The sequence below is a fragment of the Pezoporus flaviventris genome, unplaced genomic scaffold, assembly GCF_033815535.1.
Source record: "Pezoporus flaviventris isolate CSIRO_AGI_PZ_B2104156 unplaced genomic scaffold, CSIRO_AGI_Pfla_v1 ptg000142l, whole genome shotgun sequence".
Classification (NCBI taxonomy): Eukaryota; Metazoa; Chordata; class Aves; order Psittaciformes; family Psittacidae; genus Pezoporus; species Pezoporus flaviventris.
Genome location: NW_026892690.1, coordinates 297,416 through 323,101, shown reverse-complemented (window position 1 = coordinate 323,101; position 25,686 = coordinate 297,416). Strand labels below are relative to the sequence as shown.

Sequence of the window (25,686 nt, the reverse complement as noted above, 5' to 3'; positions counted from 1 at the left end):
CTCCTTACCCAAGAACTAAGGAAACAGGTAGGATTAAGGCATGAACCAGAAGTATTGACACAAGAATATCATCACAACAGCAAGCAAACCTTACAGAAAAGCAAGTACTTGGTCAATAGATCAAAGCAGAAGACTTTAAGCTGAGGCTGCAGCTTCTTTATCACCCGGCAGAGAAGCAATTTCTCACTTAACTACCTCTGCCTTGGAAAGTGGCCACCAGCCACTCAGGAGCTTAAGTCTGCTAGAGGTATCACAGGAATGGAGCACAGAGAGGACAGTTCGTGGCCTCCTCCCTACAGCACCGCCCAAGTACACAAACCTGCAGACACCCTTCATGACGTGCTCTCTTACCTAGGCTGGGAGAGGGCTGCTGGGGAAGCAGGTAACATGTGAGGACCTTTTCTCCTGTCTTCTCATCATCCTCCGTCTGGAATTTCAGCATGGGCTGGGACTGGTTCTCTGCCAACCACAGGGCTTTCAGGTTGAGATTTGTCAGCGCAAACGGGAGGTTCTGCAGCCTGCAACAGGAAGGAGGAACTTGCTGGTTAAACTTCAGCTGAACTTCAGCTTAGCTCCAGGCTGCCCCATCTGCACTGCAGGAGCCAGGCCACTGCAAGGTCCCTCACTGTTACAGACACCAAAGCAGCTCGTGCTGCATTGGCTCTGTCACAGCCAGAAACTGGGTCCAGCAGCCCACCCTCAGCAGTGTTTAACAGAGGACAACTCCCATCAACAGAGTGAAAACTGAACTTTGGAGAGGGGTTTGAAGACAATAAAAATAATGGTCTCAGGGACCTGGACACAGTGTTCCACACAGAAGCTCTGCTACAAACATCGCCAGCCTCAGCTAACAGAACCACAGCTAAAACCTGAGCATCCTGCAGAACAGATCACAGGTATCTGCACTCCTTGGTGGTGTGCATCATGAACAGGCTTTGGCATCAATCACCTGAGGACTTGATGACATGAAACTGCAGTATCTGCAGGAAGCAACACACTGGACCAGGGATTTCCCCTGTTCTTTATTTCACATGTGGCAAAATGTCTCCACACTTCTGCATCAGTCCTGCCCTGTGTTCAAGTAAGGTGGAGAAGGGCTTAAGATGCAAAGCTTCAGAGTCAGATGCCCTCTTTCCAAGATCCAACAGCCAGGCTGGGCTTCTCCAAACCACAGATCCTGAGGGCAGCAGATCCCAAAACACACCAGGGCCCAGCCCACGCTGCTCCTTCACAGCGGCCTCCTTAGGAAGATGCCCGCAAGCCTGCTGCACCCTTCCTGCTGCTGACCTGTTCCCAGCCACGTCCAGGACGTGAAGCTCGGTGGTGTTGGCAAGCTCTGGGGGCAGGAGGGCGAGGCGGTTGTCCCGTAAGGACAGCACGTTCAGGTTGGCACAACCTCCAATCTCAGATGGAAGGGACGTCAGCCGGTTCCGGTCCACATTCAGGTTTGTCAGCTTGGCCAGCTTGCCCAGGGACTTCGGTAGGGCCTGGGGAGGAGAGGATTGGTGGTTGCAAAAGGGAGGAGCATCAGAATAAAGGTATCACAGAATTACTCATGGAATGTGGGCTGGAAGGGACCTTAAAGCTCCTCCAGCTCCAACCCCTGCCACAGGCAGGGACCCCTTCCACTAGAGCAGGTGGCTCCAAGCCCCTGTGTCCAACCTGGCCTTGAACACTGCCAGGGATGGGGCAGCCACAGCTTCTCTGGGCACCCTGTGCAGTGCCTCAGCACTGTCAGAAAGGCATAGAACCCTCTACCTGAGGAAAAAAGCTGCCTCCTGTCCTAACAAACACATTTTCAATACAAGTTCTCACTACAGTGTGGGGCAAATTCTCCCTCAGGTTCTCAGACTGTGAAACGCCAACTCCTCACCTCACACAGCACACCCAGAACTCCACTGGTCAGGACTTTTCTCCTATTAGAATCATAGAATGAGTCATGAATCATTTGGGTAGGAAAGGACTCAAAAGGATTCTAAAGGACCTTAAGATCATCCAATTTCAACCCCTGCCATGGGCAGGGACACCTTCCACTAAAAGGATGTTCATCTGCCCATTCCCTGCACTTGCGTTTTAACTGTCAGCCCATGAGCATTTTGGGGCAAGACCATTTTAAATTGCACTATTCCACTGCCAAATGCAGCTTTGGATGTAGTCCTGCTTCATCAGATCAGACGGGCCTCAGGACTGCTCATCCTAGAGCAGCAGCCCAGCTATCCTGGAGAGGTTTTCAGGAAAACAGTGGGAGAAAGTCGTTTCCACCAGGATCTTCTCAGGGCCTGTGAGCCTGGTGGAGCTCTGCAGCAGAGAAGCTGGAGCATCTCAGGAATTCAGCTCAGAAGATGGAAGATCCCTGGCATGTGGCTACCCTGAGCAGCCCAGGGGATGCAGGGTGCTGCTGGGGTACTTACAGTCAGCATGTTCTCTGTCAAGATGAGTTCTGACAAGTTTTCACAGTCCCCAATTGACTCTGTCACCTCTGTCAGCCGATTCTGGTCCACCTTGAGGATGGAGAGCTGCTTCAGCTGACCTGGCCAGGGCAACAAGCTGGGTGTGAACTACGCCACAGACACAAGGATGCTGTTCTATGTCCATGTGGCCAAAATGCCTCACATCTGGGGTTACCCAACCTAACAACACAGGCACAATCTCTCCTCCCCACCAGGCTTGTTCACAGGTTCACCTACGTATGGTTTCAGATCAAGAACCTGAACTCATCCTGTAGAGTTCCGCTCAGCACATCACAGAACCATGGAATGGTTTAGGTTGGAAGGGACCTTAAGATCACCTAGTCCCAACCCCCCCATCATGGGCAGGGACACCTTTCACTACAGCACGTTGCTCCAAGCCCGTCCAACCCAGCCTTGGACACTACGAGGGATGGGGCAGCCACAGCTGCTCTGGGCACCCTGTGCCAGTGTCTCACTTACTGCTTCTGCACCCATCTATTGTGACTGTGTCCATCACACCCTAACACCATGTTACACACACTCTTGCCTGAAGCCCCCGTGCTGGGCAGTGAAGTCCTGCGCTGCTCCCATCCTGCAGTACTCACCGATCCCATCTGGAATACATTCCAGCAGGTTCTGGGACAGGAGCAAGTCTGTCAGGGCAACCAGCCCACTGACCTCATTGGGCAACTGCTCCAGCTTGTTCTCTGACACATCCAGACAGACCAAGCGGCGGAGATTGCCCAGCTCCTGCCGGCAGAAAGGAGACACCAAGGCTCGAGGGGGCAACTGGAGAAGGGAGCAGAGAGGAGGTTCAAGGGCCTGAACTGGTACTCACTGGAGGCAGGGCTGAGAGCTGGTTTCGGTCCAGCCAGAGCTCACGCAGGTTGGGTAGAGCTCCCAGGGTATCTGGCTGTAAGAGAGCAGGACAGAGATGGCATGAGTCCTTTCCATAGGGGAGAAGCTGCTCTGGGATGCACCAAACCACCCCACACCTCTGGAAAGCCAACTGTTCCTGCGCTCACACCTCCTAGAACCATTTCCCAGATGGTCTATGGAGCCAACATGTTGGTGTGCCACAACACAGCAGCACGTGTGCCTGGGACAGCATCCTGGTTGAAGGAGGTTCCAAGAGGAAACAAGGAAGCAACAGCAGGGACTGTCTGGTAGCAGGCAAGACTAAACAGGGTTTGGAAGTTCTGGTCTTAGTGAGCAGATGAATCTTTCTCCTCTTCCTCCTCTCAGGCATGAAAACAAACATTTGGGTGACACTGGCCAACTCCACATGACCCAGCAGCACCATCATCAATGTGGATGTATGCTCACAGCATCACTCCACAAACACCACACATTGATGAGCATTTGGGTTTGGAGTCAAGGCACCACTGGAGCTTGGTTCAAGTGTCAGACAACTGCTCTCCCAAGCAGGCTGCACAAGCTCCTTTACCTCCCAATTAGATGGGTTTCTGCCAGAAAGCATTCCAGACGGTTAAGAGCAGGATCCAGTGACAGCTTAATCCATGGCTGTAGAATTAAACACCACTGGCTGCCCCTGGATGTCAAGACAAGCTGCATGTCGAGGCTGGGCACTGGCTCTCAGCACACTGGGGCTCAGAGCCCTCCATGGAGAGCCCAGCCTAGAGGACACGCACCCTCACTCGCTGCAGCCAGGAACACTACGAGTGGTCCTGCACTGTGCAGCAGGGAAACCAAATCAAAGAGGAGAAAGGTGCAAAGTTGGCCAAGTAGAGGTGAGAAACAGCTGGGGACAGCACAACACTGAAGAGCAGGGAAGAACCAGGGATTCCCACTGGAAAGAGAAGAGCCTTTGGCAGCTACACAGCGAGGACTGACATCCCAGAGCAAAAGTATTTGGGAAGAGCAGAGAGAGCTGTGCATGAAAACAGGCACAAGGGCCAATGTAAAGAGAATATTATGCTGAGAACGATGACAAGGCCACAGTGGGAAGATCAGGATCATTCCAAACACACTGTGGGTCTGTTTCTTTGCACTGCAGATGAAAACCCACTTGCAGTGCAGGGTTCTGCCCCAGCCAACCATCCACATTCCCTCCCCACCATCCCTTACCTACCAGTACTTCCAGGTCATTGCCACCAAGATCCAACTGTTCTAACTTGACAAGGAAGGAGAGAGACCTGCAAGACACAGGGAGCAGAGAGAGGAGGAGAGAAGGAACGAATGGTTAGCATCTGGGATACACATCTCACACATTACATCAAGCGCAATAACTCCTAAACCAGGGACAATCCTGAGCTTGTCCCTCTGAGCCATGCAGTTCAGGGGAGCTGCACCCTTCCCAAGCCAGACCATGCACTGCGCTGAGCAGCACCAGCAGTCCCAATACCATCAGTTTCTGTCACCAATTAACCTTCTCCCCTTCCCACCACAAAATACTCTGAGCAAATCCATGACAGATGACAAGAGACCTTAACCCTGCTGCCTCTTTCTGTAGCAAGGGTGGGGTCCTGGGCACCGACTAACAGGTAACAGGAATCAGCAGATGACAGTATTTGGGGAGGCAGGGGAGCACAGCTGCAGGGAGAAGCAGGAACGACAAATCCAACAGGCTCAGTTTCCCCCAGTGGGATGCTGATGCTGCTGAAGGGAAACACAAGGCTGACATGATGATGATGTCTACGGTGATGTCTCAGAAGAGGTCAGGATGTGCAGAGAAGCAGCTCACTAGGCAAGATGCTGTGAGAAGCCTGCAGAGGAGCCAAAGCCCATCAGCACTGGTGGTCCTGCATGTGCCCTGAGCATCCAAACACATTATGACCCGGTGATACGAAGAGCTGCAATCAGCAGCCCCACAAAGCCAGGATTCACTTCTGACATGGCCCAGGTTCACCCGACCTCAGCTCTCAGAACTACCCACCAACTGTCATGTCCCAAAAAGGGGGGTCTGTCTCTCCTTTCACACCAGGGCAGAGCTGCCACCTCAGCTCTGACCCATCAGGGAGGGTCTGCAGCTCTTTATTCTCTTCAGAAGGAACTCTCCTAATGCAGAAATCTCTGTATTCCTCTGGAATTGAGCTGCGTATCTCCACACTGTGAGAAAGCAGGAAGAGATCTGTCCTGCCTGGCCAAGTGTGAAAACATTTGGGTTATGCAGGAAAAGCAAGTTCTTACTTTAGAACTGGTGGATTTTTAGCTATTGTATTAACTCAAGCAAAGGCTTCTCAAAAGCATCACCAAAAGCAGTGCAGCAGTCTCCCATCATGACTGTCCGTCTGCTCTTTTGACTTCTCTGAAGGGTGAAGCAGCTTTGATGGTCCCTTCCCAGTTTGAGTTCTCAAAAAGAGGGACAAGTGAGCTGTGGAATCCATGTCAATGTACAAGGTCTTGCAACATGCCTCAGCTGAGATCCCCCTCCACTGTCTCATGGGAACACATCGCATGCTCTGCATGGGACATGGAGGAGTGCTGATCAGCTGGACGAGAGGAACTGTGTGAAAACTCAACTGAGAGCAGAAGATCCACCAATTAAATCAAGTTTTGACCCATAAAGGTCATTGCAAGCTGAATCTTTTAAGGAGCTCAACAACAAAAACAACCAAAAGGTGCATCTGCACTCACACATTCACAGTACTAAAGCCCATCTCCCTCCTAGCTCAGCAACCCTGAAAACTGAAAGTATCACCATCTCTGTAAGACATCACCTGGACTTGCTCAAAGCCATTCTTGGGCACAATTTGCACCCAGACTAAGCACAAGAGCTTCAGCCCTGGGTAGATCTGAGAGCACCACTGAGATCTCTTTGGCCACTGATTTCAGTCTTGTATTTGATTGACAAATCTGATGAAAATTGCCTTGACCTTCAAGATCTTCCTTCTACTTTCAAAAATCACCCAGAAGGGGAACTGGGGAAAGATGAGAAGAAGCTGGAACTGCACTGCAGGGGGAGTGTCATGCCTGGACTTATCTCAGAGAAAAACTCCTGTCATGCTGCTAGCATCTTGCTGAGGGCATTCACAAGGGAGCACTGGGCATGAGAATGCTCCCCAGAAACCTTATGGAGCTGCTCACAGACTGAATTCTCAAACTCTGGATTCCTGCTGGTTCTTAGATGGTGGAAAGTCCTTGGGACCTTCTTCACTGCCGTCTGAAAGCCCAACTTTGGATGTAGCTATTGCACCTCCTCATATAGACAGTATCACAGTGGTGGTGCCTGTTGGAACACAAAAAATACGTGCAGCAGACAGCAGTGGGTCCTAGCACCAGGACCCAAGCTTCTCCTGCTTGTTTCATCTGCCAAAAGGAGCTTTGGCTCTCATGTCCTCCCTGTGGCTATATTCCATGAGGGGCCGTCTCAGCTGGTCTGTGACAGGGTGTAAATGCTGACAACTTCCGTGCAGAGAAGATCCAGTGACTTTGGCATCAGAGGCAAGATGACACTGTTAATTTGAACTAAGCCTCTCCATGGAGTAACCACCAGCTGTGGTGTCTGGGAGCTGCCCAGTGCAGGCTCTTTCAGCTCCTTTCTGGAAGCATCTTCTCCTCCGGGTCAAAGCTGATACAGAACTCCTCAAGCAGATGTAACCCATGTGTGCCCAAACCCACACTGCTGGCTCAGACAGAAGCCAGGTAGATCCCTTTCAGCATATCTTCCCAGAAGACTTGGGGAGTCATCAGTTGGATGGATAAGAAGGCAGAAACAAGCTGACAGAGCTAAGGTAGGTAGAAAACTCAACAAACAGCTCTCATGGGCTCCAAACAAGATGAATGAACATACAGAATCTTTAGTTCTCCACACCCTGTCCACCTGATGGCATCAGTGCTACCAACCAGACCCTCTCCAGGAATCCACCTCTGTCCCTAACTCTCAGGAATATTCAACACCACTTACCTCTTCTCCCTTGCTGCCTTAGCTTTTGCCTGGTGCAGGAAGCCTGTTATCCCAACCATTTCCACACTCTGCACACCCAGAACAGTCAGATGGGATAACCAGGAAAACAGAGACGCTGGAAAGATCTACCTTCAGCCACATTCTGCTGCTCTTCAAATGAACTTCACTGCGCACAGAGGTCCTCCTGTGCCCACGTCATGCTCTCTTTTTCCAAAAGAATTCATCATCTGCTCCACCTCTCTAGGAAAAATGGTTCTCACCCTTGCCAGCAGCTTTCTTGTGGAACCACCTCTATTCCAAATCAATCCTGACACAGAGCTGAGTACAGACTCTGAACATCCTGCCCTGCTCTAAGCCCTGCGCCATCTCCCCCTCCTCTCCCCAGTTTACACCAGTCCAAAAGATGCAGCTGATTTATGCAAAGCCTTGAGCCCTCCCAGGCAAAGTCCTGGAGCCAGCAAATCCCTGAGAAATCAGTAAGAAGGATCAGGCAGCAGACTCCTGAAGCCACCAAACAGACACTCACGTGGGGAGAGTCTTTAGCAGGTTCTCACGCAGCTCCAGAGTCACCAGGTTTGCCAAACTGCAAGAGAAAAGGGAATGAGAAGCCAGATTCCCTGAACAGGCTTCAGGGATACATGGAGATGCTCATATCCCTTCCCTTGGGAGCACCCCTCCTGGCCTGCACATATTCATGTACATGAGTGTGTAGACATGGATGGGGCTGGCAGGGGAAACCAAAAACCAAGGAGGATCTTAAATGGCTTCTGATGAAGGTGACAGTTTACTGCAACACCATGGGGACACAACACTGCCCAGACTCAGGACAAGGAAACGTGGTGTCACACAGGACTGTGCCCACAAAGGTAAACCCCTTCATGTGTAGGAGCCAGATCCCATGGAAAGGGACTGCACCTCACAGACAACCCCACATGGGCTTTGCCTTGGCCATTTGTGAGCAGCATAAATCATTTCAGCATCACTGGACAGACCATTCCTGTTTGCAAAGGGGCAAATCCATAAAACAAGGGGAGACAGGAGCTTGGGAAGCCTGGGTGCATTCCTGCCTGTGCCATGCACCACAGCAGAGCAGCAGCAGCTGAGACCAGGGCAAAACCTTCTAAAGAAGGTTGTCTTGGAGCAAAAGGCATGCTCAGAGGAGCTCACACAGCACGTGTGGCAGGGTGGCAACCTCTAACTGCGGTGGTAGGCTCTTGCCCTCCAAGTCCTGCTGATGTCATCATCCCAAGAGCAGTGACACTACTGGAGTGTCACCCCTATGTGTGTGTCACCCCGATGACACCCCCACCCCAGCCCTCCTCCCTGTTAGGAGGACAGGGGAATACTCACTTCCCAATGTCATTGGGGAGGCTCTGCAGGGACACATCATTCAAGGCCAAGTGGCCCAGGCTGCGAAGCTGCGTGAAGCCCTCTGGAAGCCTGTGAAAGCATGAGAGGACAACACACCATTAGCTGGGCACAACACAAGCCTTCAATCCCTCACTTAAATCCCTCCAAAGCCAGTCTTATCCCAGTTGGTACCAACATGTGGAAAGGAGAAGAGCAGGAACCAACTCTGACCCTGGCTCCTGATCCAAAACACACCTCATTTCCATAGAATCATAGAATGGTTTGGGCTGGAAGAGACCTCAAAGTTTATCCAGTTCCAACCCCTGCCACAGGCAGGGACACCCTCCACTAGAGCAGGTTGCTCCAAGCCCTGTCCAACCTGGCCTGGAGCTACCAAAAGGAGAGATTAACACAGAAAAGGAGAAACCCTTTTTCTGTTCACAGGCAGTTCCCAGAGCTCGCCGGTTCCACAGCTCAGGACACACATCCTGCAGCTCTGTGCCACAAAAAGACTCTAATAGAGAATTTCCAGTGCAGAAGTGCTGGTCCTTCCCATGGTACAAAGCTGGGGCTATTCAGCCTGGAGAAGAGAAGCTGTGTGGAGAACTCAGAGCAGCTTCTAGTGTCTGAAGGGGCTACAGGGATGCTGGAGAGGGACTCTTCATCAGGGACTGCAGTGACAGGACAAGGGGTGATGGGTTCAAACTGAAACAGGGGAGGTTCTGGTTTGATATTAGGCAGAAGCTCTTCCCTGTGAGGGTGCCCAGAGAAGCTGTGGCTGCCCCATCCCTGGCAGTGTTCAAGGCCAGGTTGGACACAGGGGCTTGGAGCACGCTGCTCTAGTGGAAGGGGTCCCTGCCTGTGACAGGGGCTGGAGCTGGATGAGCGTAAGGTCTCTTCCAACATAAACCAATCAGGGATTCTATGATTCCCACCAGTGGAAAAGCGTGTTCCATTCTGGCAGTGTCGGGCACCACAGGAGGGAAGTCCTGTGTGAAGAGCAGCTTTGGCAGCAGACATCTGGAGTCAGACCCTGCAGACAATGCATGGAGACACCAGTGCCTGGGGCATGGCTCACCAAGGCAGAGGAGCCACACCTGAATTCCCAAAACATGGAATAAGAGAAAGAACACAAAGATGCTGGGCAGAGAGCTCAGTTTCTGGACACAGCTCTGGGCACTGAGGGATCAGGGGAAGGACCACAGAGCTCAAAGGACAGCTCCTGGATATAAGTAACACACAGAGCAAAAGGGACTGATGGAGAGCAGAGCAATACAAGTCCACATCTGTTCTGGTGTGTGCACCAGGGTGAAGGGCTGAGGATTGACTAACACACTGCAGGAGGACAAAAGCCTTCACACCAGTGGCAACAGCTAGACTAGAGGCTCCTCAATCCAAGCCACAGGCCCCGCAGTAGAGGAGGACACACCAGCTCTTCCCTATGCCAAGTGAACAGGCACCTGCAGGTCCTGGCAGCCAAACTGTATGTGACCCAAGGTCCTGACTTCATGCGAGGACAATGACAAGATGAAGACCAGAGAAAGCTCAGGAGAATGAGGAGCTTCAGCTCTCATTCTCTGCTTCATAAAGGGTTGCATCTGCCTTCCTACCTGGAGAGAGGATTCCCGCTGAAGTCTGCGATTTCCAAGGACTTGCAGAATTTGATGCTTTCAGGAATTTCTGGAATGTCTGGAAGAAACACGTGAAAGAAAAAATGAGGCTTGAGAAGAGGCCAACATGTGGAAAATGGGACACCAGGTCCTGGTGACAGCCTGAGATACAGCAGGACACCCATATTCTATAGCTCAGGACTCCAAGAGATCACTCTGTGGGACTGTGGAGGGTACTCCAAAGGTGGGTGCCCAAGGCATGGCTGTGGGGCACCCCTCCCCATTCAGCTTTGACCTTACCATTGCGTGAGATGTCCAGTTCCACCAGCTGCATGAAGTTGGCCACCTCGGGGGGAAGCCTCTGGATCTCATTGTCACTCAGACCCAGCTTGCGCAGGTTCAGGAGCCTGAAGAAAGGCTGTGACAGGAGAGAAAACAAAGGGGTCAGCAGCAGCTCTGGGGGAACCTGTCTGCTCACCTCAAGGCAAACCTGAGCATCTCCCCCTGCAGACAAGAGCTTCTGTCCTGGGGAGGTCCTCAGAGCACAGTGGCTGCACAGATGAGCACCCCCATGAGGTCTCCAGGAGACAAGTGAAGCAGAACGGCATTTCATGGGTTTAGCTTGATGATTCATTTACTATCTCTATCATCACACTGCTCTTCTCTCCCTTGTTGGATCAAAGTGGATGTTCCTCGTTTTCTAAGACAACCCTTCATCTTAGGCAGTTAAATACTAGCACCAAGAGGAAGTCACTGTGCAGCAGGCTTGCCAGCAGACACCACAGAGCTTATGAGCCTGGTCAAGAGGAGACATATGAGGTGACTTCCAGACTGAGGTCCTGACCCTGCTGCCACACACATCTTGGTGCAGGACTTCTTGTCAGGACATCATAGAATGGTTTGGGTTGAAGGGTTCAATGCCCCTGCAATGAGCAGGGACACCTTCCACCTGACCAGGTTGCTCACCCATCAGTGATAGGTGCCTGCACCAACAGGGAAAGTGTTTGTCCCACTTGTACTGGAAAAGGGAAGGAGCAGGAAATCTGCAGGTCACAAGTGACAAAGAATTACAGAAGAAATTCCTACTCCCCCAGTCATGGGAAAGTTAATGGGAAGCGACCTCTAGAGGTCTCCCATTCTAACAACAGCCAACGTCTTCACACCTCCTGGGTCTCAGAAGCCAACTACAGGAGCTGGAAACGGTCATCAATCATAGAATCATAAAACCTTCAAGATCACGCCGCACTGCCAAGGCCACCACTAACCCATGGCACTGAGGGCCTTGTCTACATGGTGTGAGAACACTTCCAGGGATGGAGACTCCAGAACTGCCCTGGGCTGCTCACACAGACCACACCAAGAAGGATCAAACAAGAATGTGAGGTCTGAACCATTGTTCTCAGCAGCCTCTCCAGTAATCCATCTCTATAGGATGTACAGGAGGAAACAGACCTTCCCAGAGTTGGGGGTATTGAGATTTGTTCAGGTTTGGGTGATGGGACACCCACAACTGTCACTCATAACATTGCAAAGAACAATACTGCAGACCAGACAAGGGAGGGATAAGGAATGAAAAAGTGATGTACACCAACCATGAATCATAGAATAAATCATGGAATGGTTTGTGTTGGAAGGGACCTTAAAGCTCCTCCAGCTCCAACCCCTGCCACAGACAGGGACCCCTTCCACTAGAGCAAGGTGCTCCAAGCCCCCGTGTCCAACCTGGCCTTGAGCACTGCCAGGGATGGGGCAGCCACAGCTTCTCTGGGCACCCTGTGCCAGCGCCTCAGCACCCTCACAGGGAAGAGCTTGTGCCTGAGATCAGAATCACTGCTGGCTCTCATGGAGCAGCCTCACTCGGGAAGTGCTGCTGCGCCTTCAGGGCCTTTGCTGCACAGAGGTGCCAGTATTCCACATCCTTCCCAAAGGGAAAAGGGAGAAGTGCTCGGGGATGAACAGCAGTGACATGAAATTCATGCTCCTCATGTCCTGAAGCGATACAGACCATTAGAAGTAAGACCAGAAGAAAACCGCTCCTCCTGCCGCTGCACAGCAGAATTCTACCCCATTTATCTACACAAATCAGTTCACCAAGAAAGGAAGTAGGTGAAAGTCCAACTGACAACAAAGGTTCACGCCAGGGCAGGAGGTTCAGAGCCCGGACCCACTATTGTTTCCTTGAGCCTTCTCCTAATTTTAGAACACAAGGAAATTCCAGGCACGACATTGTGTGAGCTGCTGGGGAATAACAGCGGGAGCATCCACAGCCCCAGTGTGGGCACTCGTGCACAGCTGAGGCAGGCTCAGGGTATGGGGGCATTGAAAAAGAGAGCACAACGAACCAGGCCAGGAGCACGCTGCATGTTCACTGCAACAAACACGGGGAGCACTTCCTGACACAGCAGAGGTTTAGAGGCGACTGTGACCATGATTCAGCTCTGCCTGCGCTTGGGTTGCACTTCCACAGCTGGACCACCAAGGTCACCACAAGAGAGCTCCTTGGCCCAGCTGTACCCATGTTGTCTGATGCAACTGAAGGAACTGCCGTGCTCATGGGAACAGTCTTTTTACTCAGAGCTTTTACTCAAAGCTTTTTACACATAAGGCCTTTTACTCGTAACAACCTCGCTGCAGATAACCAGAACCTCCACACAGCCTGAGAGCGGGGTCACACCAAGAACCTCCACACACCAGAACCTCCACACAGCCTGAGAGCGGGGTCACACCAAGAACCTCCACACACCAGAACCTCCACACAGCCTGTGAGCGGGGTCACACCAAGAACCTCCACACACCAGAACCTCCACACAGCCTGTGAGCGGGGTCACACCAAGAACCTCCACACACCCTGTGAGCGGGGTCACACCAAGAACCTCCACACACCCTGTGAACGGGGTCACACCAAGAACCTCCACACACCAGAACCTCCACGGAGCCTGTGAGCGGGGTCACACCAAGAACCTCCACACACCAGAACCTCCACACAGCCTGTGAGCGGGGTCACACCAAGAACCTCCACACACCAGAACCTCCACACAGCCTGTGAGCGGGGTCACACCAAGAACCTCCACACACCAGAACCTCCACACAGCCTGAGAGCGGGGTCACACCAAGAACCTCCACACACCAGAACCTCCACACAGCCTGTGAGCGGGGTCACACCAAGAACCTCCTCACACCAGAACCTCCACACAGCCTGAGAGCGGAGTCACACCAAGAACCTCCACACACCAGAACCTCCACACAGCCTGTGAGCGGGGTCACACCAAGAACCTCCACACACCAGAACCTCCACACAGCCTGTGAGCGGGGTCACACCAAGAACCTCCACACACCAGAACCTCCACACAGCCTGAGAGCGGGGTCACACCAAGAACCTCCACACACCAGAACCTCCACACAGCCTGTGAGCGGGGTCACACCAAAAACCTCCACACAGCCTGAGAGCGGGGTCACACCAAGAACCTCCTCACACCAGAACCTCCACACAGCCTGAGAGCGGGGTCACACCAAGAACCTCCACACACCAGAACCTCCACGGAGCCTGTGAGCGGAGTCACACCAAGAACCTCCACACACCAGAACCTCCACGGAGCCTGTGAGTGGGGTCACACCAAGAACCTCCACACACCAGAACCTCCACACAGCCTGAGAGCAGGGTCACACCAAGAACCTCCTCACACCAGAACCTCCACGGAGCCTGTGAGCGGGGTCACACCAAGAACCTCCACACACCAGAACCTCCACACAGCCTGTGAGCGGGGTCACACCAAGAACCTCCACACACCAGAACCTCCACACAGCCTGAGAGCAGGGTCACACCAAGAACCTCCACACACCAGAACCTCCACACAGCCTGAGAGCGGGGTCACACCACACCTCAGCATGAGACTCGTGACAATCCCACAATTCTCCCCATCCCATTTACTTTGCGCCATGCAATCATGGAATGGTTTGGGTGGGAATTCAGAGCCAGATGCTCAAGCCTTTGTGAAGTCTTTGAAACCCTCCAGTGCTGGAGGATCCAAACACTCTGGGCCCCTGGGTTCAACAATTAATGAACCTCACAGTGAAAAGAGCTAAGAATCATCAAATCCTGGCAACAGTTGGAAAAGCCCTTCGAGATCATCCAGTCCCACCACTTCCCCCCCCCTGCCCCATGGCACTGAGGCCTCGTCTCCACAGGGTGTGAACACTTGCAGGGATGGTGACCCCAGCCCTGCCCCAGGCAGCCTCTTCCAATGCCTGAGCACCCTCTGGGGCAGGAATTGCTCCTCAGCTCCATCTAACCCTGCCCTGGGGCAGCTTGAGGCCGGTTCCTCTTGTCCCATCCCTTGTTCCTTGGGAGCAGAGCCCAGCCCCTCCTGGCTCCATCCTCCTGGCAGGCACTTGGAGGGAGCCATCAGGTCCCCCCTGAGCCTTCTCTTCCCCAGACTGAACCCCCCAGCTCCCTCAGCCGGTCCTCATCACACCCGACATGAAGTCACACTCACAACATAACCAAATGAAACCTCTCAAATGTCAGTTTTTGCTGGTGCCAGACAAACACTAAAGTGCAGAACCATGCCAAAGAAGGGACATGAACCATGGAACCTTTGGGAGAGCCCCACCTGTGACAAACGTTTCCCAGTTTAACCACAGCAGCCCCTGAAAGTCACACAGGTATCTGCTGTGAGCGGGCTGGCTTCCCAAGAAACTCCCCATAAGCCAGTGGATTCCTCGGAGCTCTTGGTTCTACCCCTTGCTGGAGTAAACACCCCCTTGCAGCAAGGCCAAAAGAACCCCAAGGGAACTGTAAAGACTTGACTTCTGTCTTACCTACGAGTGAGGCTTCAGCAACTGTAGAAGATCTACTTCAGCACTGAAATAGGACAATATGGGCAGAAGTGGGAAAGGCTTGAACCCAGGGCAATTATTAATGAAACTCTTGATCAGAATATGGCCTTTGGAGCCACCTTTGTAAAAGAGAAAAATCAGATACAATAGAGCAGAATCACTGCAAAGACATTCAGAACTATCACCACTGCAAAGGGAAAGAGATGGCAGCTTCACATTGAGATGTTTCAACCAGCCAAGCAGAGCCAATCTAACCAAACACATCCATGCCCAGTGGTGGGCGAGTCCTACCCAAGGAATATTTCCAGACAGTGTGGTTCCATCTGAGGTCATCCACAGAACCAGCAACGAGTTTAGCCAGTTTGTGAGAACAGGAAACACAGGTAGCACAAGCTCAGGCTGGGTTTGGGAGCTTCAGCTTCTGCTGAGGAACCGAAACACCCGTGTACAGCCCTGAGCCCATGAGGGCAGGACACGTTTCTCACTGCTAACACAGGGATGCCTAACACCCTGCTCTGCAGAGCCTCTCATCCACTGAGACACAAAAGCACAAAGTCCCTGATCCCACCGAGCTCAGCACATGGGAAGTGTTTTGCCTGTGCTTAGTTTACAGGCCAGGTTAAGCCACAGCTTCAGCTTTAGTCAGTGCTGAGCTCTTCCACGGGCAAGCAGAATGAACTCAGGAAAACCCACCTGGTTTAGGAATGAGCCTTGGCCTCATCCTCCACATCACAGACTGGTTTGGGTTGAAAGAGACCTCAAAGCTTCTCCAGCCAGGCTGGACACAGGGGCTTGGAGCACCCTGCTCCAGTGGAAGGGGTCCCTGCCGGTGGCAGGGTTTGGAGCTGGAGCAGCTTTAAGGTCCCTTCCAACACAAACTAGTCTGGGGTTCTATGAAACAACACAAGCACCGTACGCTCCCAGAACAGTGAGATCCTAGAGGAATCATCATTCCATCTGAAATCTAGTGTGGATAACAGAATTAATGGTAGCAGAGGTCAGAAAAGTGACCACTAAGGTGGGAAATGAGAGTATCAGTTTGGAGCTCCAGCACCTCAGCCCCATGGGGCAACCCAGGGGCCATGGCGAAGGTCCCACCACCATTATCCAGGTAGATCCCCACACCTCTGGTCCCTCAGAGCCTTGTGCCAGGTACCCAGAGGTGGCTCTGACCCACCTGAGTACGGTAGGGCAAGATGAAGGGTAAAGTAGAGGAGAAAGGGGGAGAGAACTCTGCATAGTGCTTGGGGTGCAGTGCTTCACCCGCTGTTGGCATGCTGGACCAGATCCCGGGCAGTGGGTACAGTGGACACAGACCATGTGCTATCCCAAAGAAGGAACCTTCCCAAAGATCTGACCCCAATGACAAAGGCATTCCACTCTCCACACCTCGCAGCACTTGCCACAGGTACCCAAGTGCTTCAGCCCTTCCTGGCCACCAACACACAACAAGCTGCAAGGCTCAGCTCCAGGGCATCCCAGAGAGAAGCAGCCGGTGCCCTGGAGCAGCGCAATGCTCAGTGTGCAGCCAGCCCTGCACATCATTCCACAGGGATCCAGGGGTGGGTCTGTAAGCCCTGTGACCTCCCCCCACCATATGAGATGGGGATGCTCCTCCCCTGCCCACCCATGGGTGAGGATGGTGCTGAGCCCACTGAACGTGCCACACGCACACTGAGCTTGAAGCTGAAGGAGACTGACCCAACACTGGCGAGATCCCACCTAGAGCTCCAATTCCAGCTCTGGAGTTCTCAGTACAGGAAAGACATGGACCTGTTGGAGAGGGTACACAGGAGGCCACAGAGCTGCTGAGAGGGCTGCAGCAGCTCTGCTCTGGAGCCAGGATGAGAGAGCTGGGCTGATTCAGCCTGGAGAAGAGAAGGCTCCTGAAGGGGAGACCTTAGGGCAGCTCCAGTGCCTAAAGGGGCCTCAGGAAACCTGGAGAGGTTTGGACAAGGGAGGCAAGGACAGGACAAGGGTTGATGGGGTTAAACTAAAAAAGGGGAGATTCAGGCTGGACGTGAGGAGGAAACTTTGTACAACGAGCGAGATGAGACACTGGCACAGGGTGCCCAGAGAAGCTGTGGCTGCCCCATCCCTGGCAGTGCTCAGGGCCAGGTTGGACACAGGCGCTTGGAGCACCCTGCTCCAGTGGAAGGGGTCCCTGCCCGTGGGAGGGAGTTGGAACTGGAAGAGCTTTAAGGTCCCTTCCAAACCCAACTATCCCATGATTCCATGACAGGCACACGGGCTGCTCCTGTGGGACGCAGCCCTCCCTCATGCACCGCCCGGATTTCCGACTATTTAACCCCATGGATCAGGCCCTGAGGAATGTGCTTCCAACATCTAAAAGCACTTAAGCATCAGGAACGCATTCCAGCTACGACAAAGCAAGTTGTCTCCAAGCCAAAAGCTCTCCAGCTGCTCCTTCCCAGGCCTTTAGGCAGGGACTAAGGAATGCAGCCCCCTCCGGGGCGGAGGCAGCAACTGTTCCCCTGCAGACAGCAGGATGGGCAGAAGCAGGGGAATCTCTGCTCCCAGTGAAATGACAAACCAAAGCAGGGCCCCAGAGAGGGCATCTCCAGCCAGAATTGGATCAGGACACCGCAGTGAACACCCCTCTGCTGCCAAGGGTTCGGGGGGACTAGTGATGGAGCAGGTCAGGGTCTCCGACTGCACATGGAACACAAAAGCAGCAGCTACAAGTACAGAACCCAACAGAGTAACCACAGCACAAGAAAGCTCCAGCTCAGCCCTGTGTGGTGGGATGGAAGCTCTCCAGAGGGCACTGAGGGCCACTGACACATCGGCACTCCCTGTGGCAGATGTGGAGCACCAACAGGCATTTAACAGCCTTACAACAGCCTTACAATACCTGAAGAGCAGGAAGAAGAGGAAGGAGCCAAAGCAGCTTCACAAGGAACAGTTCAGACACACACCATTAAACACCCTGAACTAGAGATGGGAAGCAAGGAGTCAGGATCCACAGAGAACTTCTCCATGCAGCAGCTCTGCAGGTGCCTCCTGCCTCTGCCCAGTCCCACCACACTCCCACCACCGCTCCCTGCCCCAGCCCACCTCTATCAGGGAGATGGTGAAACAAGGTTGTGAAGCCCAGGAATGTTCGGGGACAGAACAGGTCAGAGGAGACCTGACAACGTTACCCTGGTCCTGCCTTCACCTCGAACCATCAATGAACACTACCTCAGTAATTTCTGGCAGATGTTCAGGCAACAGACAAAGGGAATAAGAAAAGATCTTAGAGGCATGAGCAGATCAGGGGATGAGCAAAGAGTCTGTATGGCCACAGTGATACCGCGATTATGCTTTAGCGACAGCGTTCTGGAAGGTGGGCAAGGGAAGGTGAACCTGCACCAAGAACTGTCACCAAGGATCAGGAGGAATCCCAAAGATACAAACATTCCAAGCAGCCAACGCCCCCAGAGACATGGAAGATGTTATTAACCACAGGAGGACAGAGACGTCGGGAGGTTTACAGGATCCGAGTCAGCTGAACTCGGGGGAAAGACTGAGCGGGGCCTCCGCTGGTGACCTCCCGGCACGGACCAAGGCCAGGTCAGCGGAAGATGTGGCGAGAGGCAGCACCATGCCGGCCAGAGTCCCCTAAACCCTCCTGAACTCTTTGCCCTGCTGAACTTCTCTGCAGCCCAGAATGCCTTTTACCTCCCTGGCACACTCACTTGAGCCTGCTCCGAGACCTGAGCGTCTTCTGAGACCCACACAGAGCAGCATGTCCACCCGGTGTCCGAGCAAAACTGCCTGCACACCTTGGAGCTCACACGGAAGCGAATATTAACTGTTAATTTTTACTTGTGGACCTGAGCATGAAATCACTTCCATGCTCCTCCTTCCTGCTCCCTTGTCTGGATCAGAGGACACTGAGCTGAGCTCTTAGGCACAAGCTCTTCCCTGTGAGGGTGCTGAGGCGCTGGCACAGGGTGCCCAGAGAAGCTGTGGCTGCCCCATCCCTGGCAGTGTTCAAGGCCAGGTTGGACACAGGGGCTTGGAGCAACCTGCTCCAGTGGAAGGCATCCCTGCCACAGCAGGGGGTTGAAACTGGATGAGCTCTAAGGTCCCTTCCAATACAAACCAGCCTGGGGTTCTATGCATGTCCAAGCATTGAATGACCAAGAGTTGCATGTGCTCTTCTTTCCACAACTGAGCCTATACTCAGCTGCTACCACTCCAGCACAACCCCTCAACCCGCCTGCTCACCGCCCAGGGTTCATCAGACAGTGAGAGCACAGAAAGCAAAGGATGAGGGTGAAACGGCCTCCACTAATCTCAGCTTCTGGGCGGCAGCATGTCCAGGAGACCCTGCCCCGGGAGACACAAACCCAACACACGCAGATGAAGTGGGACGGCTCCTGAAGTCCCGGAAGGAATGAGGAGAGATGCCAGCTCTGAGCAGAGGTCTCACAACAATCAAGTGGAACCAGTTTCTGGACTGGTTTTGTTAAACAGATGCAGCTCTGACAGAGTTCACATGCAGCACAGCAGAAGGTGCCCATTGCACATGGGAGCTTGGGGAGCACAAGCCTGGCACTGGTGACTCCTGGCTCACTCCAGGAAGGGCTGTCAGCATAGAGAGATGAAAGGAGCAGCCTGACTCCTGCCTGGCAGTAAATAAAGCCCAAGGTCCTCTGTGCAGGCCCCAGATGCCAGGAAATTCAAAGCTGCTGTTAATGAGCTTTACAAGGCCCCACCTTGTCCTGGGAAAGTGACAAACACGGCACTGGGGCTTCACCCTCCTCTGGATCCAACTCCAGATGGAGGACACAGTGCTTGAGCCCAGGGCCACCAAGGGATCACTGAAACCTGGCCTGAGACCTGGGCTGAGACTCCGACTGCTCCGGCCAGCTAGAAATGGCCTCGCCAAGATGCAAATAGCAGCGAGCCAGAACAGGAAAGAACCTGCACTCGACCCACAGGCCTCCTCTCCCTGGTGTCCATCTCCCATAACTTCCAGGACAAGGTAACAACAGCTTGCTAGGCAGTAGGAAAACAGGGTCTCTGGAGTGTCCAACTTGTCATGGGAGCTTTAGAACAGAAAAGCAAAGCAGAAACTGCATTAGACACCCCCAGGTTTTGCCCCTTCAGCACCATCCCCACTCCCAGACTGTGTGCCCAAGCCACCTACTGCAGAGAGGGGAAAAGGTGGAACCCGAGGAGCTGGCTTTGACACAGAAGAGGTCTCCTTCCTTCTTCAAGTCAACTTGACAGAATCATGGAATCCCAGACTGGTTTGAGTTGGAAGGGACCTTAGAGCTTCATCCAGCTCCAACCCCTGCCACGGCAGGGACCCCTTCCACTGGAGCAGGGTGCTCCAAGCCCCTGTGTCCAACCTGGCCTTGAACACTGCCAGGGATGGGGCAGCCACAGCTTCTCTGGGCACCCTGTACCAGCGCCTCAGCACCCTCCCAGGGAAGAGCTTCTGCCTAAGAGCTCAGCTCAGTCTCCCCTCAGGCAGGCTAAAGCCTTTCTCCTTGGCCTGTCCGTACATCCCTTGTCCCAAGCCCCTCTCCAGGTTTACTGTAGTCCTTTTAGGCACTGAAGCTGCTCTCAGGTCTTCCCTTCCTGCATCAGAGGGGCAGAATCCCCTCCCTGAGCTGCTGCTCACACTGTGGGGATGCAGCCCAGTGCACAGAAGGTTCTGCTGCAGACACATGCTGGGTAATGGGGAGCTTGTTCATGATTTCCAGCTCCTCCCTCTCCTACTCCACCAGGTCCTACAGGCTCTACTCCACACCCAGGTCTCTTCCAACCTCTCCCCGTTGCCTTCCCCTAGTCCTAACCTGAGCACTCAGAGCACACCAAGAGCCTCTGGATGGATGCCTGTTGAGCAGCTCCTGGTCTGTGACTGGCTCCATCTGCCACCTCCGAATTCCCTGCAGAATTCCAGGCTGTGTTCATTCCTTTCTGGTGAGACCTGCACCTCTGAAGTGCTAGTAGAGTGGAGGGAATGAGTCAGGTGGGTTCGTAGCTCTGATGTCCTGGTTTACCAGGCTGTATTCTCAGCTGAAGGACCTGCTCCTTATCCCGCTGCGGGAGCTCCAGGCCCTCCACAGATCACTCGATGCAAGGCAGGTAGAGCAGGACCCAGAAGAGAGCTCGGGATCTCCAGAATTCATACACCCTCGTGAGGAACTCAGAGAACTGATCCAATGGAATTTATCATTTTCCATTAGAGCAGACAAGATTCCACCCAGGACAAATAGAACACAAGCAAGAGAAGGCAGAGCATTAGGCACAGCAGGATAACAAGTGTTCACTTCCACAATTTGGGAATGAGAGGCCTGTTGGTGTCCTCCAGAAATGCCAGGAGGCATCAGGCCCATCTGACCAAGATCAAAGAGAAGGAAGGGGACATGGAAGTTCTGGTATGGAAGGAAATGGTGCCATGGGAAAAGGAAAGAGATTTCCAATGGCTCTGGACTCTGGGACAAGTGGAATGAGGACAAACAGGAGTAGGTCAGGAGAGGCAGCCGGGTCATGGGCTGGGTCAGGTAAACCCAGCCCTTCCCAAAGGAAGTTCTCTGCTGACTGTAGAACAGGAATGACCATTCTGTGATTCTGTGACTCTAAAAACACCTCTCCAAAACTCCCCTCCACATGGAAGCCTTCCCCAACAACCCTGCTGCAGCCCTTAAACCCGAACTTGCTCCGGTCAAACTTGCTACCAAAGGCCATAACTCTCATTCACATTTTTGAAGTGATCTCCACACGCTGAACTCCTCTCCCAGCCCCTCCTGCACATCTCAGCAGTCCCTGGAACTGCTCTCCAGAGGGATGGGCACACACAGCCCTGTCCTGGGAATCCAGCACACTTCCCAACCTCCCCTCGTGGGACACACAGATCCTCTCCCAGTCCCTTCTCACACAACAGACACATTTCCATGAAGTGCTCCTCAAGTGGGAAGCATCTCCCCATCCCATTGCCCTCCTTCAGAGAAGATATGTGCCCAAATCGAGGCTGCTGTCTTCTCCTTCCCTGGTGGAAGAGCTGCTGAATTCACCTGCAGCTCTCATCCCATCTCCACCTTGTGTAATGTGCAGATTCTTACTCCTACATTGAGTATCTGGGGGAGACTGAGATGCGCTCTTAGGCAGAAGCTCTTCCCTGGGAGGGTGCTGAGGCGCTGGCACAGGGTGCCCAGGGAAGCTGTGGCTGCCCCATCCCTGGCAGTCCTGTGGCTCAAGGCCAGGTTGGACACAGGGGCTTGAAGTACCCTGCTCTAGCGGAAGGTGTCTCTGCCCATGGCAGGGGTTGGAGCTGGACGAGCTTTAAGCTCCTTTCCAACACAAACTATTCCATGATTCCATGATCTGTCCCTTCCCACACGACCCCAGCAGTAACATCCTGCACACAACGTGTGTGCCTGGGACTACAGAGCAGACCTCTTCACTGCTCAAGTATCTTCTAGCAGCACATTAAGACACATGCCGGGTCACACCTCAGGTAGGTCTAACCCTGCATCCTCATCCCAGCACACTGTAATTCTGCAACAGCCCCAGATCATGCATGGCACCAGCTGGAAGAAACCTGCAAGGGGCTAGAAACGGGAAAGGCTGCTCCCAGCCACACGGGTCTGATGTTCCCCTTGCTTGCGAGAGTTTTGGGTAGGGCTGACACCATCACGGCTGGAGCCACCCACAGCAGCTACAGACAGTGCTGGGTGAGGAACAGTGTGAGCACAGCGAGTCCAAACCCACACTCCCTCCAACTCCTCCTGGGACAGGCAGCACAAAGCGGTCCTTCTGTAGATGCTCATTCTTGGTTGCTTCCTCCCCCGTGAACTGGTGCCGTCTGAGCTCATGACAGATCTGAGCACCCCTCGCTCCTCCTGGCAGGTACCTCCTCCCTTCAGCGCAACGCCATCCGCATGGAAAATTATTTCGTTTGTCCTGAACTGAGCCCTTTGTAGCGTCACTTGACTCCCTCCAAAGCAAGGAGAACCGTGGCCAGTCGCTCCCTGTCCTCTCCCTCCAGGCCACTTGTGATGCTCCAGCCCCGTCACCCCATGGAGAACCCCACCCTGCACCATAGGTTCCATGACTGGAGACATCCCCTACATGTTCCTTTTCCTGGCGCAGAAGCTGTTGCATGTTGCTTCCTGCTCCCCATACCCGGTATCTCCTCTGGCCTCCTTACACCTCCTTCGAGGCTGAAAGAGGACATTTGGGAGACATGTGAGGGATGCTTCTCTCAGGGTTTTCTAACTATTCTTTGCCAGAAAACCCTGAACATTTGGGGGAACCCAAAAAGCAGGGAGGAGCCCGGGACAGACCCTCACAGCAGCTCTGCTGCTCCCCAGCTGAACTCTCCCAAGCACAGGCTCTGGGTGAGGGCAGGAAGGAGACATGGTGCTGAGGGCAGGTTTTCAGGTGGGGTTTTCTTTCACAGGATTATATGGATCTGATCACAGGTAAATAAAATGTGATCCAAAAGATGCTCTTCAAAAGCCACCCAAGACCCAACCCAACAGGTCCAGTGTAACCACAGCACCAGGATCAGCAGGTTCAGATGTGTCACCTCGAGCCTCCTCTGCAGAAAAGAGCCTCATTCCTAAATCCCAACCGGCTGTAACACGCCTTCCATAGCTTGGGAACTAAAGTATAGTGAGACCCCGAGTGACGCGATGGAACAGAGCTGATGAAGGATCACACGAGCACCTCCGCACCCTCACAACTGAACCCCACCAGCAGCAGCTCGCAGCAATCCACAGGGAAGAGGGAACCCAAAACATGAGAGAGCAGGAATCTGCTGTTCCTGCAGGAGAGACTCCACTGAGGCAGAGATGCACAAACTGCCTGGTTGGACCAAACAGAACTTTGGCCTGAACCTCAGCCAAGGTTTCGGGTGGCTGTTCCCAGATTTCACGGCACAATTCCTGACGTGTCAATAACTCAACAGGCAGCTTCAAAACACAAAATAATCAACTGTTTCTCAAGTTTTTCACTGCAGAGGTGACTTGGTCCATGTTCACTGAGGAGCAGCGATCCAAACACATGCAGGCAGCACTACAGTCACGTTCTCTCCCTGGCACAAGTTGTACTTCACTAACTTCATAAACCAGTAGTTTCCACAGGGATGTGTAAACTTCCTCCAGAACATCCCACAGCCCAGCAACGCCTTAAAGCCTCCAAAAGCATTACCAGTGTCACCAGTGCAGAGCTCTGTGGCTGAATGGAACTGTAGAAGGCTCCAGGAAGACCTCAGAGCAGCTCCCAGTGGCTAAAGGGGTTACCAGAAACCTGGAGAGGGGCTTTGGACAAGGGATGTAGGGACAGGCCAAGGGGAATGGTTTTAACCTGCCAAAGGGGAGATTGAAATGAGCTCTGAGGCAGAAGCTCTTCCCTGGGAGGGTGCTGAGGCGCTGGCACAGGGTGCCCAGAGAACCTGTGGCTGCCCCATCCCTGGCAGTGTTCAAGGCCAGGTTGGACACAGGGGCTCAGATCACCCTGCTCCAGGGGAAGGGGTCCCTGCCCGTGGCAGGGGTTGGAGCTGGAGAAGCTTTAAGCTCCTTTGCAGCCCGATCCATCCTCTAGCTCTGCACGAAGCCACAGGTGCTGCTCCACACAAGTACAAGGCGTTTCTATCACCACCAATAAACTTACTCAGACTCCTTTGTATTTTACAGATTAACGCCGGGCACTGAGGCTCCAGCTTCGCCCTGCTCCGCACGGGTCCGGCTCACACACCGCGGGCAGGACAAGGAACCCCCCTCGCTCCAAACCGCAACGGCTCCGGAGCTCGGCTCCGGGACTCGGCACTGGGTCCGGCCGGGCGGAGCCGCGCTCCCCGCCGAGGCCACGGAGGAACGAGGCGGGGGAGGCCGCTCCCGGGCCGGAGGAAGGCGGCAGCGGCGGCCTCGGGCCACGCCGGGCCCTCCCCGCGGCCTGCACCGGGCCCGGTCCGCGCCTCACCTTGGGCAGCTCCCGGAGCTGGTTGGCGTCCAGCAGCAGCTCCTCCAGCGAGCGGCTGTACCGGTAGATCTCCTCCGGCACGGCCTGCAGCGAGCAGTGCCGCCGGTCCAGCGCCTCCACGTGCCGGTTGCAGCGCCAGAGCGGCGGCATGCAGCGCAGCATTGCGCCGGGAGCGGGCCCGGCCAACCGGGAGCGCGCGGGGGCCTCCGGCCGCGCCTCGGCCCTGGCTCCGGCCGCGATCCGGCCCCGCCGCTCCCGCCCGGCCCAGGTCGGCTCCGGCAGCCGCACCGCCCCCCGCGAGCGTCGCTGGGAAAACGAGTCCGCTCCCGGCCTGCCCCGCGCCGGAGCACCGGGAACAGCGGGATACAGCGACAGCGGGATACAGCGACAGCGGGATACAGGGTACAGGGAACAGCGGGATACAGGGACAGCGGGATACAGAGATACAGGGACAGCGGGATACAGAGATACAGGGACAGCGGGATAGAGGGATACAGGGACAGCGGGATAGAGGGATACAGGGACAGCGGGATAGAGGGATACAGGGACAGCGGGATACAGGGTACAGGGAACAGCGGGATACAGGGACAGCGGGATACAGAGATACAGGGACAGCGGGATAGAG

General features: G+C 54.0%; 1 protein-coding gene across 36 annotated transcripts in view; it reads right to left on the bottom strand.

The window, feature by feature from the left end:
• Positions 1-25,351, bottom strand: part of SCRIB (scribble planar cell polarity protein) — a 106,424-nt gene extending 81,073 nt beyond the window's left edge. For all 36 annotated transcript variants that reach the window (XM_061479141.1, XM_061479101.1, XM_061479110.1 and 33 more), the window contains exons 1-11: positions 25,062-25,351; positions 10,578-10,695; positions 10,278-10,356; positions 8,668-8,757; positions 7,844-7,900; positions 4,543-4,606; positions 3,289-3,363; positions 3,056-3,200; positions 2,412-2,530; positions 1,288-1,487; positions 352-518 (exon numbers count right to left, since the gene is read on the bottom strand). In XM_061479141.1, coding sequence (XP_061335125.1) covers positions 352-518; positions 1,288-1,487; positions 2,412-2,530; positions 3,056-3,200; positions 3,289-3,363; positions 4,543-4,606; positions 7,844-7,900; positions 8,668-8,757; positions 10,278-10,356; positions 10,578-10,695; positions 25,062-25,223 — 1,276 coding nt within the window. In that variant the 5' untranslated portion in view covers positions 25,224-25,351. The remainder of the gene's footprint in view (positions 1-351; positions 519-1,287; positions 1,488-2,411; positions 2,531-3,055; positions 3,201-3,288; positions 3,364-4,542; positions 4,607-7,843; positions 7,901-8,667; positions 8,758-10,277; positions 10,357-10,577; positions 10,696-25,061) is intronic.
• Positions 25,352-25,686: the final 335 nt, after the last annotated feature.